This window comes from Eleutherodactylus coqui, chromosome 6 (assembly GCF_035609145.1).
Source record: "Eleutherodactylus coqui strain aEleCoq1 chromosome 6, aEleCoq1.hap1, whole genome shotgun sequence".
In the NCBI taxonomy this organism is placed as follows: domain Eukaryota; kingdom Metazoa; phylum Chordata; class Amphibia; order Anura; family Eleutherodactylidae; genus Eleutherodactylus; species Eleutherodactylus coqui.
In genome coordinates, this window is record NC_089842.1 from 107,913,412 (window position 1) to 107,926,728 (window position 13,317).

Genomic DNA, 13,317 nt, shown 5'->3' on the forward strand with positions numbered 1-13,317 from the left:
TGTTTAACATGAAAACTTGATTTGAACAATAGGCCATCTTCTCATGACACGGTCCCTTTAATAGATTTTTTTTTCCTGATTTGTGGAAACATAAAGGGGAAAAATATTTACTGGCTAACCTGGTAACAAAGATAAAGTGCGAATCCTCAGTTGTTGATACCTTTTAATGACTTACTGAAAAGATGATGACAAATGGCAAGCTTTTGCGACTACTTGGGTCTCTTCATCAGGATATATGGATATTTAAAACTTAAAACTCAAGTCTCCTCTACTTTGTCTTGTATCGTTGCAAGATGTTCCAGAGCCAATCTCCACGAGTCAATTATCAGCGGAATCGATGGTCACTGCCGATGCTCAGACAACAGCCGCCGTGGTGGGAGCTCCGCTGACCGACCTTACCCTGTCCATCAAGGCAATGAGTGTAGTTTCAGTCACCAGCCAGTGTAGCTACAGCAGTACCATTGTACATGTTCCTCAGCCCGAGTCAGGTATCTATCGGGGTTGCATATTGGGGAGAGAACCAGAAATGCATTTTTTTTTCTGCAGTTTTTATAAAATGTTTGAGTTAGGGCTCATTCACACGAACGTAATTTCCGTAATATGCAGTGAATGGAGTCAATGAAAGTACATTAATTTGATTGACCTATTCACATTTGCGTATAATATGCACATAAAAAAGAACGCAGCATGTTCTATTTTACAGCATATTACACGCGTACAGCCCTATTGTTCTCTATGGGCTGTGTATTAAATGCTGTACATACGCATACGTATGACGTTTAATACACAACGCCACTAAGAGACCGAGCGGGGAATTTATTTTAAAAAAAAGTTAAAAACTAGTCCCACTGTGCATGAGATACGCTCAGCGTGCGTGAGATACGCTGTCATGCGCAGTGCACAATCGCTGCCCTAAGCGGTGATAGCCGGCTCTCCGCTGGCTCACACAGCAGTAAAACGCTGTGTAACGCATACAGCGTTTTATGCATACGGCCGTGTGAATGAGCCCTAATGCTTATTGCATTTGACTCATAGTTGTACGCCTGGTGGTGCTTAATGAACAAGGCTTGCTTTGTAAGATTCGGAATGACGTGTAAGTTTGATTTAACACAGTGATTGTCTTCTGCAAAAACACTACTGAAGTTTTTGTTGCAGTTTCTTCTTTGTTTTTAATCCAAAGCCAGAAGTGGATCTACCAGGAAAAAGTAGACGTCCTTCCCTTATGTCTCCCTTATCTTTTGCATCCAATTCTGACTTTAGTTAAAATCACAGAAAGCGGCTGTATGCTTACTGATTCTGATCCAAGAGGGTGAGTATATACACCACATCCCGAACATGCAGTCAGAGTGTTAAATGGAGAAGCAAGTAACAGCCACCCCCCCCTCAATATTAGGAGGGTTTGTGAGTGGCTCTTCATCAGTGTTACTTGCGCCTCCACATAGCAGTCGGGCTGTCCTCATGCTGGGAGATAAGTGGTCTATGTACTTGCCCTCTTGTATCAGTATATCACTGTGTATCTGGCTGCTTTTTTTTTTTTTTTTTCTCTATTTCGGACTTTGACTCAAAAAACTGCATAAAAGTTTCCCAAAAACTTTCCCTTTAAAAAAGAAAAAAGTGTGTAAAAAAAATGCCCTTAAGCCACTCTCACTTTTTACTGTGATTTTAGCGGAGTGTTTCGAACACCGCACTAATCACATTACAACACTCCCATTGATTTTCAATGGGGCCTCGCATCATTACGATTTTCCAGCACTGTCTGTTCTATTTTTGTGTGTCTTTGCGCTTAACGCACCTCCTCACCCAACACAATGATGGGGTGCGTTAAAAAGTGCTGTCGAACACACCTGATAAAATCGTGGTAAACCACCGTGTAAGAGTGGTCTCAGAGGGTGCTTCACACATAACAGGAAGCGGCGCAGGTTTTCAGCGGCAGAAAATTCACATCTGAGTTGTGACAAACCTGTCAAAATCCGTGCCATTGGTGCGCATTTTAATACGCATTCGCAGCAGATTTCAACCTTTTCAATTGAATTGGCAAAATCTGCTACGATCTGCATCAAAATTGTGGATTTTGACACTTTTTTTTGCGGTTTTGGCTTACATTCTCCACTTCGCGATTCCCCTGATAAAACCCTGTTGCATTTCATTACAAGCAAAGCTGACTGTAGTCACGTGACTTTGTTGGTTTTTCAACATTTAAACTATCCGATCACAACTGGATATACTGTAGCAGCAGTTGGCTATATCAGACGCCGCTTCATGCCAGGAACAGTTGTGCATCAGTGATTGACAACGCAAATCTTGATTACTACTGTTGTTAACAATGATACATTTTTTTACCTCCCAAGATCCGTCCTTGGGCAAGGTCTGGCAGCCCATAGATATTAGAATATATCATATCTGATATCTGTGGGCCCCTTAATCATGGGCTTACACAACAATTTTTGCTCCGTCTCCTGGTGGGCATCCAGACAGTGTGCAATAACTTCTTGGTTTTGCCATTGAACGCGAAGCTTTTTGCTATGTTCAGGGGGGAAAGGTTAGGAATCTGTCAAGGCCCATAATTGGATCTTCTGTACCTTTTGCAAACTCGCTGCATGATTATAGTGGTTATGGTAATAGAAAAAGGGAAAGATATTGAGTAAGATCAGAAAATGTTTGTTTTCTGGTGTTAAATACAAGGGTTTTTTTTCTATTTACAAACTCACAAGCCCATATGATTGGCCAATTATTTTTTTTTTTTTGTGGTTTTTGAAAAGAAAATCTAAAATCTGCCATCTTTTAATGATCTGAAAGGGGCTATCTAGATTAGACAACCCTTTTCCTAATGTACAAACAATCGACGATAAGCTAAGTGCTGAGATCCTTAGTAGTCAGCCATTTTTGCTGGAGGAACCAGTGGCTGAGGGCTTCTGTTGAGAACAATGAGCCTCTTTGTTTTACATAGATGATGATTTACCTTCTGTATAAGGCTACTTTTTATAGCAGCTCTCTGCTTTGGATAATGGAAGGGGTGAAGATTCGGTGCGGGCATCCCTCTTCTCTGCACTGCTCTCCAAACATGTTGTTTGGAAATGGGTCGGCTACTACAGGCAGAGTCAAGAGTGACTTTGGGGTGAAAATGTCTAACATACACCCTGTCTTACTTCTGGCTTTTTTAAAAAGGTTTTAATTTTTTTTTTTGTTTCACTTCCTCACCATTTTTCAAAATCTTGGCTTGTTCTCAATTAATGTAAAAACTTTTTTTTTCCTATAACCTGATAACCCATACAGGTCTAATACTTTTTACAGCTGAGAATTCGCTACAGTTGTATCAAGAGACAATCCTCTGTGAGCGAAATATATCTGCTGCACAAATCTTACTGGTTTTGCTACAATGTATCAGTCTAGAATAACAATGTCTCAGCTGTAAAACCTATTGGTTCTGTACTGGATTCTACAATCTGGATGCAAACTAGAATGCTTCCACTTATTGACTGCAGACAGGTCTGGAAACGGTGAGGAATTGAAACACATGGTATATGAAAAAGTGGCAGAACCTTTCATTATAAAATGATTGCACGCTATTTTCATAAAACATTTTACCATTTAGGGGGGAAAAAAAAAAATCACTGGACATCCCTTTTGTAAAACAGCCGATAATATTATAATTATATTCATTTTTTTTGTTTGCTTTTGCTATGGTGGCTTCCATTTCTGTTGGTTTTGTCTATCTAGTTAGTCTGTGATTGAAGTGTAGAGTATTTAGTACTTTTTGTCTGCCCCCTATGCTTAGTTCAAGCTAATAACCCCATGGTGCTTTCCTTTTTTCTTCAGAGGTTACAGCCATAGAAGATGCTACAGGTGGTAGTGAGCAGATTGATATGAGATCTTCTCAAGCCGCAGGCTCCAGTGTAGCCCCAGAGGAATTTAAGAAGGTCGGCTTAACCAAGGCGGTTCTATCTGCCCATACGCAGAAAGAGGAGCAAAACTATGTGGACAGTTTCCGGCAGAGAATCCTGCAGTCTCCATATAGTAGCTATCTACAGCATGACAGTCGCAGCAAAGCCTGTTCCCATGAACAAGGTATCCAAGGTAGTTGTCATGGTTTGCCTGCATTATCTCCGTTTTTGGCAGTACCCAGCACAGTGGGCTATTTTATTTTCCACCAAAGAAGTGAAAGGGAAAATACATTTCCTAGCTAAGGGTAAAGACCAACTAAATGAAGAAGTTTCAATATATGGTGCTTTACCAAAGCCTCATGTTACCAGAGTTCAGGACCAGAAGAAGACATTTAGAGCCAACTTTAACACCATTTTTATTATCCCAGTAAATCTTAAAGGGAAGAAATGATGCAACTTTGCAGTTAGTCTTAAATAGGTTGTCCGGGAGCAGATAACTGTAAGAAGAAATAAAAAGCATTACCCATCTTATAGATTGACTGAAAACTCTTGTAGCAATTGACATCATGTCCATCATTCAAATGACCACTACGGCAAACTATTGGCCTCAATGGTCATGTGCCAGTCTGCACACTTTACCGCTGAGGCCAGTGATTGGATACAGTGGTCATGTGAATGATGGACAAAACGTGACCACTGCAGGAGCTTCTGGTATCAGCGGCGTGACATTAAAAAACGTATTAATGTGGTGTTTTTTCTTTCTTTTGTACAGTTATCTACTCCCTGCCAAACTTGGGAAAATGTTAAAGGGGTTGTCTGAGATATTTAAATAGTTGTGTTTCTACAGCTCCTATGCAGACTGTGTCACTATGGTAAACTTATTATAGTGTCATCCTGTGGTCCTATGTATTTTTCTTTTACCTCTTCCCCCTATTTCCATTTTCCCCCCTACTTTGTCGTAACATACATTCTATAAGATAGATAGGAGTAGAGGACAGTTAAAAGGGAATATGACTGCAGGAACAGAATGTTACCATGAAGATGCATAGTGAGGGCCTTCTTGCAAAGTTGCTTCATATTTCATTTTTATTTAGGCATAGAGTTATAAAATAATTGTTTGCAAAGGTGGACCTACCCTTTAAATATTAGAAATTCCCTAATGATGATGATCACATTGAACATTTTTCAATCTCCAGAACTTTATTGGTTTTGTTTTCTTAGGAGAACATTCATCACAGCCAACTCCTCCAGCTGCTTGGAAAAAAGGTAAAAAACAAGGCAAGCACAAGAGGCAGAAACCTATGGAATCATCAGACAGTAATGGATCTCACCCTAATCTACCACCGCGACCAAGGAGGCCAGGGCCTTTGCCACCATCTGAAGTCTCACAACCAAGTCCTTCAAATATGGCCTTCCCAGCTCCAATGATGATCCCAATTCAACCAGCATATCCTGTGCCGGGGTTCCAGGTCCCACAGATGGGCACCTCAGTAGCAGGAGACTGTACTAATTCAGCTGTATCTCCTGAGAGCATCCCACAGTCGAACATCTCCTACAACATGCAGCCGTTGCCAGCGTTCCCATCCCCGTACATGGGCACATTCATGGCTGTATTCCTCCCTAATTATAACATGTACCCACCTATCAATCAACAGATACCTCAGCCTTTCTTTCCCACTCAGTACCCTTGCCCACCTTCTTATCCATACACTGGAATGCCAGTTGCTCCTCAGGCTATGCCATCACAGATTCCCACAGACTTTGTAGACCCAACGTCTCGAGCATCTTCCCCCATGTCAGCAGAGGAACAGCAGGACGTTCAGAGTGATGATCCACGTATTTTCAGCAACTCTAGAAGTAGTTCACCATTACAGCTGGTCCTTCTCCAAGAGGAGTTGCCAAAACCTGCAGAGCCTCCGGAAGGCACCACAATCGAAAACCAAGCAGTCGTTAAATGTGTAAGTTGGGTTTTTTTGTAACAACATTTTTAGATGACAAGATTGTAATTCCATTTAGATATGTGTAGCAACTTGTGCTGTACCTTTTTTATAATGGGGGCAGGATTGCATTCATTTTCTTATCCATATTATGGCAGCATTATGGTAATAACATGGTATGTCAGGCCAAAAAAGACACACATTCAGCCCCCCCCCCCATGTTGTTCCTGAGGAAGGCAAAAAGAAAAACCAATGAGGTGGAAGCCAATTTTCTGAGTAATCCCTGGATCAATAACCCTTCTGAATTCGTGACCATAACCTTACTGCTCCTACATGTACAAGAATAAAACTACTATAATACCGCCTCCTATGTGCAAGAATATAACTACTATAATACTGCCCCCTATGTACAAGAATATAACTACTATAATACTGCCCCCTATGTACAAGACTATAACTACTATGATACTGCCCCTATATACAAGAATATAACCACTATAATACTGCTCCCTATGTACAAGAATATAACTACTATAATACTGTCCCCTATGTACAAGAATATAACTACTATAATACTGCCCCCTATGTACAAGAATATAACTACTATAATACTACCTCCTATGTACAAGAATATAACTACTATAATACTGCCCCCTATGTACAAGAATATAACTACTATAATACTGCCTCCTATGTACAAGAATATAACTACTATAATACTGTCCTCTATATACAAGAATATAACTACTATAATACTGCCTCCTATGTACAAGAATATAACTACTATAATACTGTCCTCTATGTACAAGAATATAACTACTATAATACTGCTTCCTATGTACAAGAATATAACTACTATAATACTGCTTCCTATGTACAAGAATATAACTACTATAATACTGCCTCCTATGTACAAGAATATAACTACTATAATACTGCCCCCTATGTACAAGAATATAAGTCCTAGAATACTGTCCCCGATGTACAAGAATATAACTACTATAATACTGCCTCCTATGTACAAGAATATAACTACTATAATACTGCCTCCTATGTACAAGAATATAACTACTATAATACTGCCTCCTATGTACAAGAATATAACTACTATAATACTGTTCCTATGTACAAAAATATAACTACTATAATACTACCCCCTATGTACAAGAATATAAGTACTATAATACTGCCTCCTATGTACAAGAATATAACTAGTATAATGCTGCCTCCTATGTACAAGAATATAACTACTATAATACCGTCTCCTATGTATAAGAATATAACTACTATGATACTGCCCCCCTACATACAAGAATATAAGTAGTGTAAAACTGCTCTCTATGTACAAGAATATAAGTACTGTAATACTGCCCCTATGTACAAGACTATAACTACTATAATACTGCCCCCTACGTACAAGAATATAACTACTATAATACTGCTCCCTATGTACAAGAATATAAGTACTGTAATACTGCCCCCCCTATGTACAAGAATATAAGTACTGTAATACTGCCCCCTATGTACAAGAATATAACTCTTCACAGTGTATCTGGATTAGGGCTCGCTCACTTCAGCGTTCGGAGGTTCCATTATCCTGCTCTTTCTATCCTCGCACCAACTAGCTGATTGGAACCAAATGGAACCTATTGACTATAATAGGGCTCGGTTCCCTTTTTGGCTGGGCTTCTGGCTTTTTAGATGCTGTGCTATTTCCTCCTGTTTTTAGCCTCTTCACCCTAATGGACGAGTGCAGGGCTTGTATAGATCAGATTCTGCTCAATACAGTGCAGGTGCCAGATGTTTCTGATAGCTGTCAGCTGCCCACAAGAGCTGCCATCAGTGATAACATTGATCGCAGCTGTCGGCCCTTTAAATGCTGCTGTCAATTCTAACAGCCGTATATAAACGCCCCGATGGGCGTACGGGGTTCCTGAACTGCCCTCTTGTGATTAGATAGCATGGTGCCGTTTGGTTTTCATGCAGCCCAGGGCCATCTGTGGCCTGTCCCAATAGAATGCTGGCAGAAGTAGCATGTACTGCAATACTGAACAGTTGCAAGTTCAAGTCCCCAATGGGGACTAAAAAAAAAGTAAAAATGGGAAAAAAAAGTTTATTATAAAAAATATAGGATACTAAGGCAGGGTTCACATTGGGCGTATTTTCGTCGGAAATCTCGCGGTTTGGCCGCAGCAAAAACCGCGAGATTTCCGCCGGGAGAACCGCCGCGGTTTAAACCGCGGCGGCTTTGAAGCGGTCCGGCCGCATGCTTTTCCATTGCGGCCGGCTCTCCCATAGAGGAGAGCGCGGCTGTAACATAAATAAACAAAAAACCGACTGTAAACAGACATGCTGCCTCTTTTGAAACCGCGGCTGCAGCCGCGGTTTCAACCGGATTTACCGCAGCAGATTAGCCGTCCCGTGTGGACGAGGTTTCTCAGAAACCATGATTAGCCATGTGGCTAATCTCGGGATTAGCCACATGGCTGGCTAATCCCGAGATTAGCGGCCGCGGGCGGTTTTGACGCTGGCGGATCTGCTGCGGCAGAACCGCGGCAAATCCGCCCTGTGTGAATCCAGCCTAAAAGTTAAACCCTTTTCCTGTATTTATATTAAAACAAAAAATCAAAACACACAAAAAACAAGCCCTCATACAGCCCCATTGACGGAAAGGTAAATTTATAGCGGTCAGACGATGGCAACAGAAAATAATGTCTTCATAAAGATTAAATTTTTTTAAAACTAGTTAAAACAAGACACCCCTTCCTTCCCCCTAAAGATGGCAGAATTGCTGTTTTTTCCGTTTGACTCCTCTTAGAAATTTTTGCAAACGTTTTAGTAGACTTTCTATAGTACGTTAAATAGTACCATTGAAGAATAGAACTTGTCCCGCAAAAAACAATCCCTCAGACATCTACGTCGATGGGAAGATAAAACCTGTTTTTTTTAAAGTTGAGCAGATGTAAAAGATGTAAAATTAATGAAAAAATAGCTGCTTATTTAAGGCTTAAACAGAATCTGGTGATGATGGATCCTAATGGAATCTCCCATGCTGATGTGAACAAGCCCTACGATCGTTATTGTGTTACTAGTATTATTCTCATAGTATTTTTTTTTCTTCTAGGCGGACACTGGAGAAGACAGTGGGAACAATGACAGCCATTCGGCATCAAGCGAACTTTTCGACCTCTTGCTACAAGAGGACTCCCAGTCTGGCACTGGATCGGCCGCTTCTGGAAGCGGATCTGCTAACTCCAGCTCGTTACGGTCTGGGTCCAATGGTTCTACCTCAAATGGGACTTCAGGAAGTGGCATAGGTATGAAGTGACTGAAAGTTTCCGGTCACCTAAATAAGTAGTGTGTTATTGTAAGTACCCATTATCCTAGTCTGACAATGCTCAAACAATGGACCTAACAGCACAATATGTCTTGTTCCGCTCTGAACTGCATACCAGATCGCTTGTTTTGGTAGCGGTGCATAACTGAATAAAGCATGTACGTTCTAGGTGGTGGCAGGGCTGGACAGATCACCTTAGTTACATTGACCATATAGCCATGAGCCATCGGTAAGTATCCTGGGTCCACTTTATGTCAAGGCTCTACTTTGTCTATCAACAATTAACAAGTTGTGACAACCACTAATGCAATCGCTTCACTTTTTAAGGTTTTTAATTTCAAAGGGGGGGGGGGGTGAATTTCGTCTTTTTATTTTTACATTTTTTGTTTTTGTTTTGTTTTTCTTTTCCTTTTTTTTGAGTTTTAACCATTGTTTGGGTATGTTACTAAAGATAATGTCTCTAATATGTTTTACAGGTAACATATGTGTGCTTTCCTCCACTTTCTCTTGCCCAGAGTGACCCTGACATTTATGTGTCTTTTGTTTGGTTTGTATTCACCTTTTAAAGGATAACATCCAGACAAGCTTAGGGAGAGTACAGAGTCGGTTTACATATTGTGAATATTGCGCTGAGGTTGGTCATTCCGCAGGAGATTGCTCTATATGATGTAGCCTGTAGTTGCATCGTTAGTCTTTTCTTAGGATATAGAACTAAACAGCTGTGCAGAACATTTGCCTGGCGACCACCTAAAGAGTTAAAATCTAGAATTTTGTTTTTTCATCCGTTTGCAATGACCTTGCTTAAGGAGTAGCTTCACTTTTGAGCATCAGTTTGGGTATACCATCTGCATGAAGTTGAGGCACTCAGCTAACTATCTTGTACTAACTCTGACTTGTATGTTCTGGCCACAAGCAGAGCTGCATTCAGAAATCTGTTGTCTGGCTCCACACCTTGCTGTATGTAAGTAAGATGGGGGGGAAAAATGCCACAAAGGTTATGCTGTCATTCTGTGCTGTGAAGGGTAAGCAAGCGTAGTGCCCACTTGTATGGGGAAGGGACTCCATTGGAAATGGGAACCCTCTCCTCTTCGTATGCTCATGGTTGTGTGTCAAGTGTCGTCTTCCAACCAATTGGCAAAGAACCGAATTCTGAATGCAGCTCTGGATGTGACTAGAGTACAGACACGGTGTAATGCAGTACCCAATACACTGGGTTAGCCAAGATTGTCTGCTTATTTCTAGACACAGCACCATGCCTGCACATGGGTTGCTTCTGTTATTGCAGCAGAGCTCAATTGAAGTGAATGGGGCTCTGCTGCAATATCGCATGCAAACTACAGGCTGGTATGGCACTGTTTTTGGAAGAAAGTAGCCGTGTTTTCTAATTCTGGCTACTTTATTTTAAGCAAAGTTACTCAACATCATATATATATGTCAAATGGTACCAAAAGTGGAGCTTCGCTTTAACAGTTTGTGAACAGGACATATTAAAGGGACTCTGTACTAAAACTTTTTCCCTAATGTAATGTATGGGGTTAAGGGCTTAATATAACTTTTCTTACTGTTCATATGCAACCTCTTGCCACTTCAGAGGCTGAAAAATCTACACATCTAATGTCCTTCTTGACTATTTAGCAACCTATAAATCCAAATTGCAGTGCTCATAATGTGCAGTAATGTCAGGAAGGCACAGAAGGGCAAGTCTGATTTTTACCCCTTCTAACAGCTTTCCATATTGGCCCATCACCCTACACATGACCCTATGGGAGAACCAGCTTTTTAGTATTGAGCCCCTTTAATTGTGCCTGTCCATTGTAGAGCGTGCAGACCAGGGAGCTCAGACTGCAAACAGAGCTTGAAATGGGGACCGTGGCATATGCATGTATTTGTTCCATGATGTACAGACTTTGCATATGGGTCAACGATCCCCATTTCAAGACCCCTTTTTGCTTGCAATTGGTCAGAGTGGACACAATGGAAGCACCATTTTTGCTGATGGAGCACAATTGTTTCCACTCTGACCATTATTTATCATCTGTAGCTCTAGACCTGGATAATGGTGAGCTTGTGTACCTGTATGTGTGAAAGAGCGTGACCCTCACCGTTATTGTACCACATGGCTTATTCTTTGTTTTTTCTCTATTAACGACTTAAAGGGAGTAGTAACAGCAGCAACTATTTTGCTAGCAAGTCCTCCGATACCTCCAAGAAGGGGCATAAGCGGCAGGAGGTTGTGGGATCCAATTCTTTTCCCAAAGCTGCAGGAGACTCTCTCTGGACAATGATAGAGCATACACCCACCCCTATTATGATGACATATCAGGTACCCGAAAGGTAAGAAACAGGCACGGCTCCAGTTGGCAACACGTTTTTGCCCTTATCGTTTAACAAATTGTTAGTACTCAGGAAGTGCTGCAGGGTTATGTTGCAGAATAGATGCTCCCATTTATTTCTTTTTAAACCACCTCGACCCTTGTTTCACTACAAGCTCAATGAATTGTGTAGGGGAGCAGAATTTGGAAAGGACATCTAATAGAAAGCTTTTCCTGTTTCTAATCAGTTATTCAATGTAGACACCCCTCTTACTCTTTAACTGCAATCGCGTTTGTTTAAACTTTTTTTGTAAATTGATCATTATTGTGGCAATAGTTGGTGCTGTGGAGGTATTGTTACATCTCCCTTATTTGCATATTACCCAGAGGAGCATGAATGGCCTTTTGAGTCTACTTGCTCACTGTCTAGATGCTCTCCCTAAGGAGAAAATATATCGTTTCTGACCCCCGTCCCAGGCCTCTCACTAGCCAAGCCAGAAACCTACTGCACACTTAAAAGGGGCAAATCTCCCGAAACAGCTGTCTGTACATGAAGGCTGGCTTGGCTTTCAATTCCCAGTTATTGTTACAAGGCTTGTAGAAAGAGTAACATTGACTTGAAGGAATGCTGCCTTCCAATAGGTGGCGCTGCAGAGGTAGTGTTCAATCTTCCTGAAATGCATTCTAGAACTAATTTCTTCACCCGTTATTGATGCATTTAACTATGTTGCATTGATAATGGGTAAAGCAAGTAATTTTATAAAAAAATGTTGCTTTACAATAATTTATTTTTGCATCTTATTGAAGTTCACTCGTATCTTAAGCACAGCAATAGCACTTATATTCCAAGTATGTCCATTAAAGGGCAATCCCACCAAAATCTTAAATTGCTTTACATTAGTCGTATCAATAGTTAAAAATGGCCACCTCCTCTGTTTAGAGTGACAGGTCGCCTTTAATTGCTTTGTGGTGCTGAGATCTGTCCGTGCTCAATATATTAATTTCTGGTCTCTCGTGGTTCCTTTTTTAGGGATAGGGAGAAGACGTTAAAAGAGGATCTTGAGAAACTGATTGCCATGCGGAGCAAGCAGCCCTGGTTCACGGAAGAGCAAAAAGAGGAGCTGGCAGAGGTGCACTCGTGGATTCGAACTCGCACAATCCCACAGGAGATAGACACTCAAGTACGGCTTAAAATTCTCACCCTTTTTTTTTTTTTTCCCTTAAAGCAAGCCTCTGGGCCTGGACAAAGATGACCATGCAATCTTCTCTGACTAGCTGGGGCTCACTGTGCATTAGTATGCATCATTAGTCCAGGATGCTCCACCTGCTTTGGTTAGCACTGCTCGTGCGGACAGCACTGGTTAATCAGTTAGGTTATCATGCCGTTTTTTAGACTACTAATGCATAATAATGCACAGTGCTCCTCGGGTAAACAGAGATTTTTAATCTTGTAGGAGAACAATGCAAACTCACTTGTAATAGGGATATGTGCCAAAAATGTATGGGAAGCCGCATCCTCACCCCACAGAGCAATATGTAAGATGATACATGTAGAGATGTCAAGAGCATTCATGTAGCTCAGAAGAAGTTTGTTTTGTCATCCAGCTTTGCTGGAGCCTAAATGAGCAGTGCACCATTATAAAGTGGGGCATGCAACAAAGGAGGACAACCCCTGTAAGGCCTCCTTCCCACGAACGGATTTCCGCCGCGTAATTCGCGGCGAAAATCCGCTGTGTTGCCCGCAGCTATTAGGTTCTATTGAACCTAATAGCTCAGGGAATTCCGCACCGTGAAATCTCCCGTCCTCACCCGCGGCATGCTCTATTTGCCGCGGGTGTACGCGCTGACGG

The 13,317-nt window shown here is 41.3% G+C and overlaps 1 protein-coding gene across 9 annotated transcripts in view; it reads left to right on the top strand.

Annotated features, from left to right (window-relative positions):
- The window catches only part of PER3 (period circadian regulator 3), a 50,146-nt gene that overhangs the window by 35,212 nt on the left and 1,617 nt on the right, over nt 1-13,317 (top strand). For 8 of the 9 annotated variants that reach the window (XM_066607361.1, XM_066607358.1, XM_066607360.1 and 5 more), the window contains 6 exons: nt 294-488; nt 3,817-4,074; nt 5,103-5,839; nt 8,943-9,135; nt 11,312-11,489; nt 12,498-12,648. In XM_066607361.1, coding sequence (XP_066463458.1) covers nt 294-488; nt 3,817-4,074; nt 5,103-5,839; nt 8,943-9,135; nt 11,312-11,489; nt 12,498-12,648 — 1,712 coding nt within the window. The remainder of the gene's footprint in view (nt 1-293; nt 489-3,816; nt 4,075-5,102; nt 5,840-8,942; nt 9,136-11,311; nt 11,490-12,497; nt 12,649-13,317) is intronic. The other variant, XM_066607364.1, reaches the window with a different exon arrangement.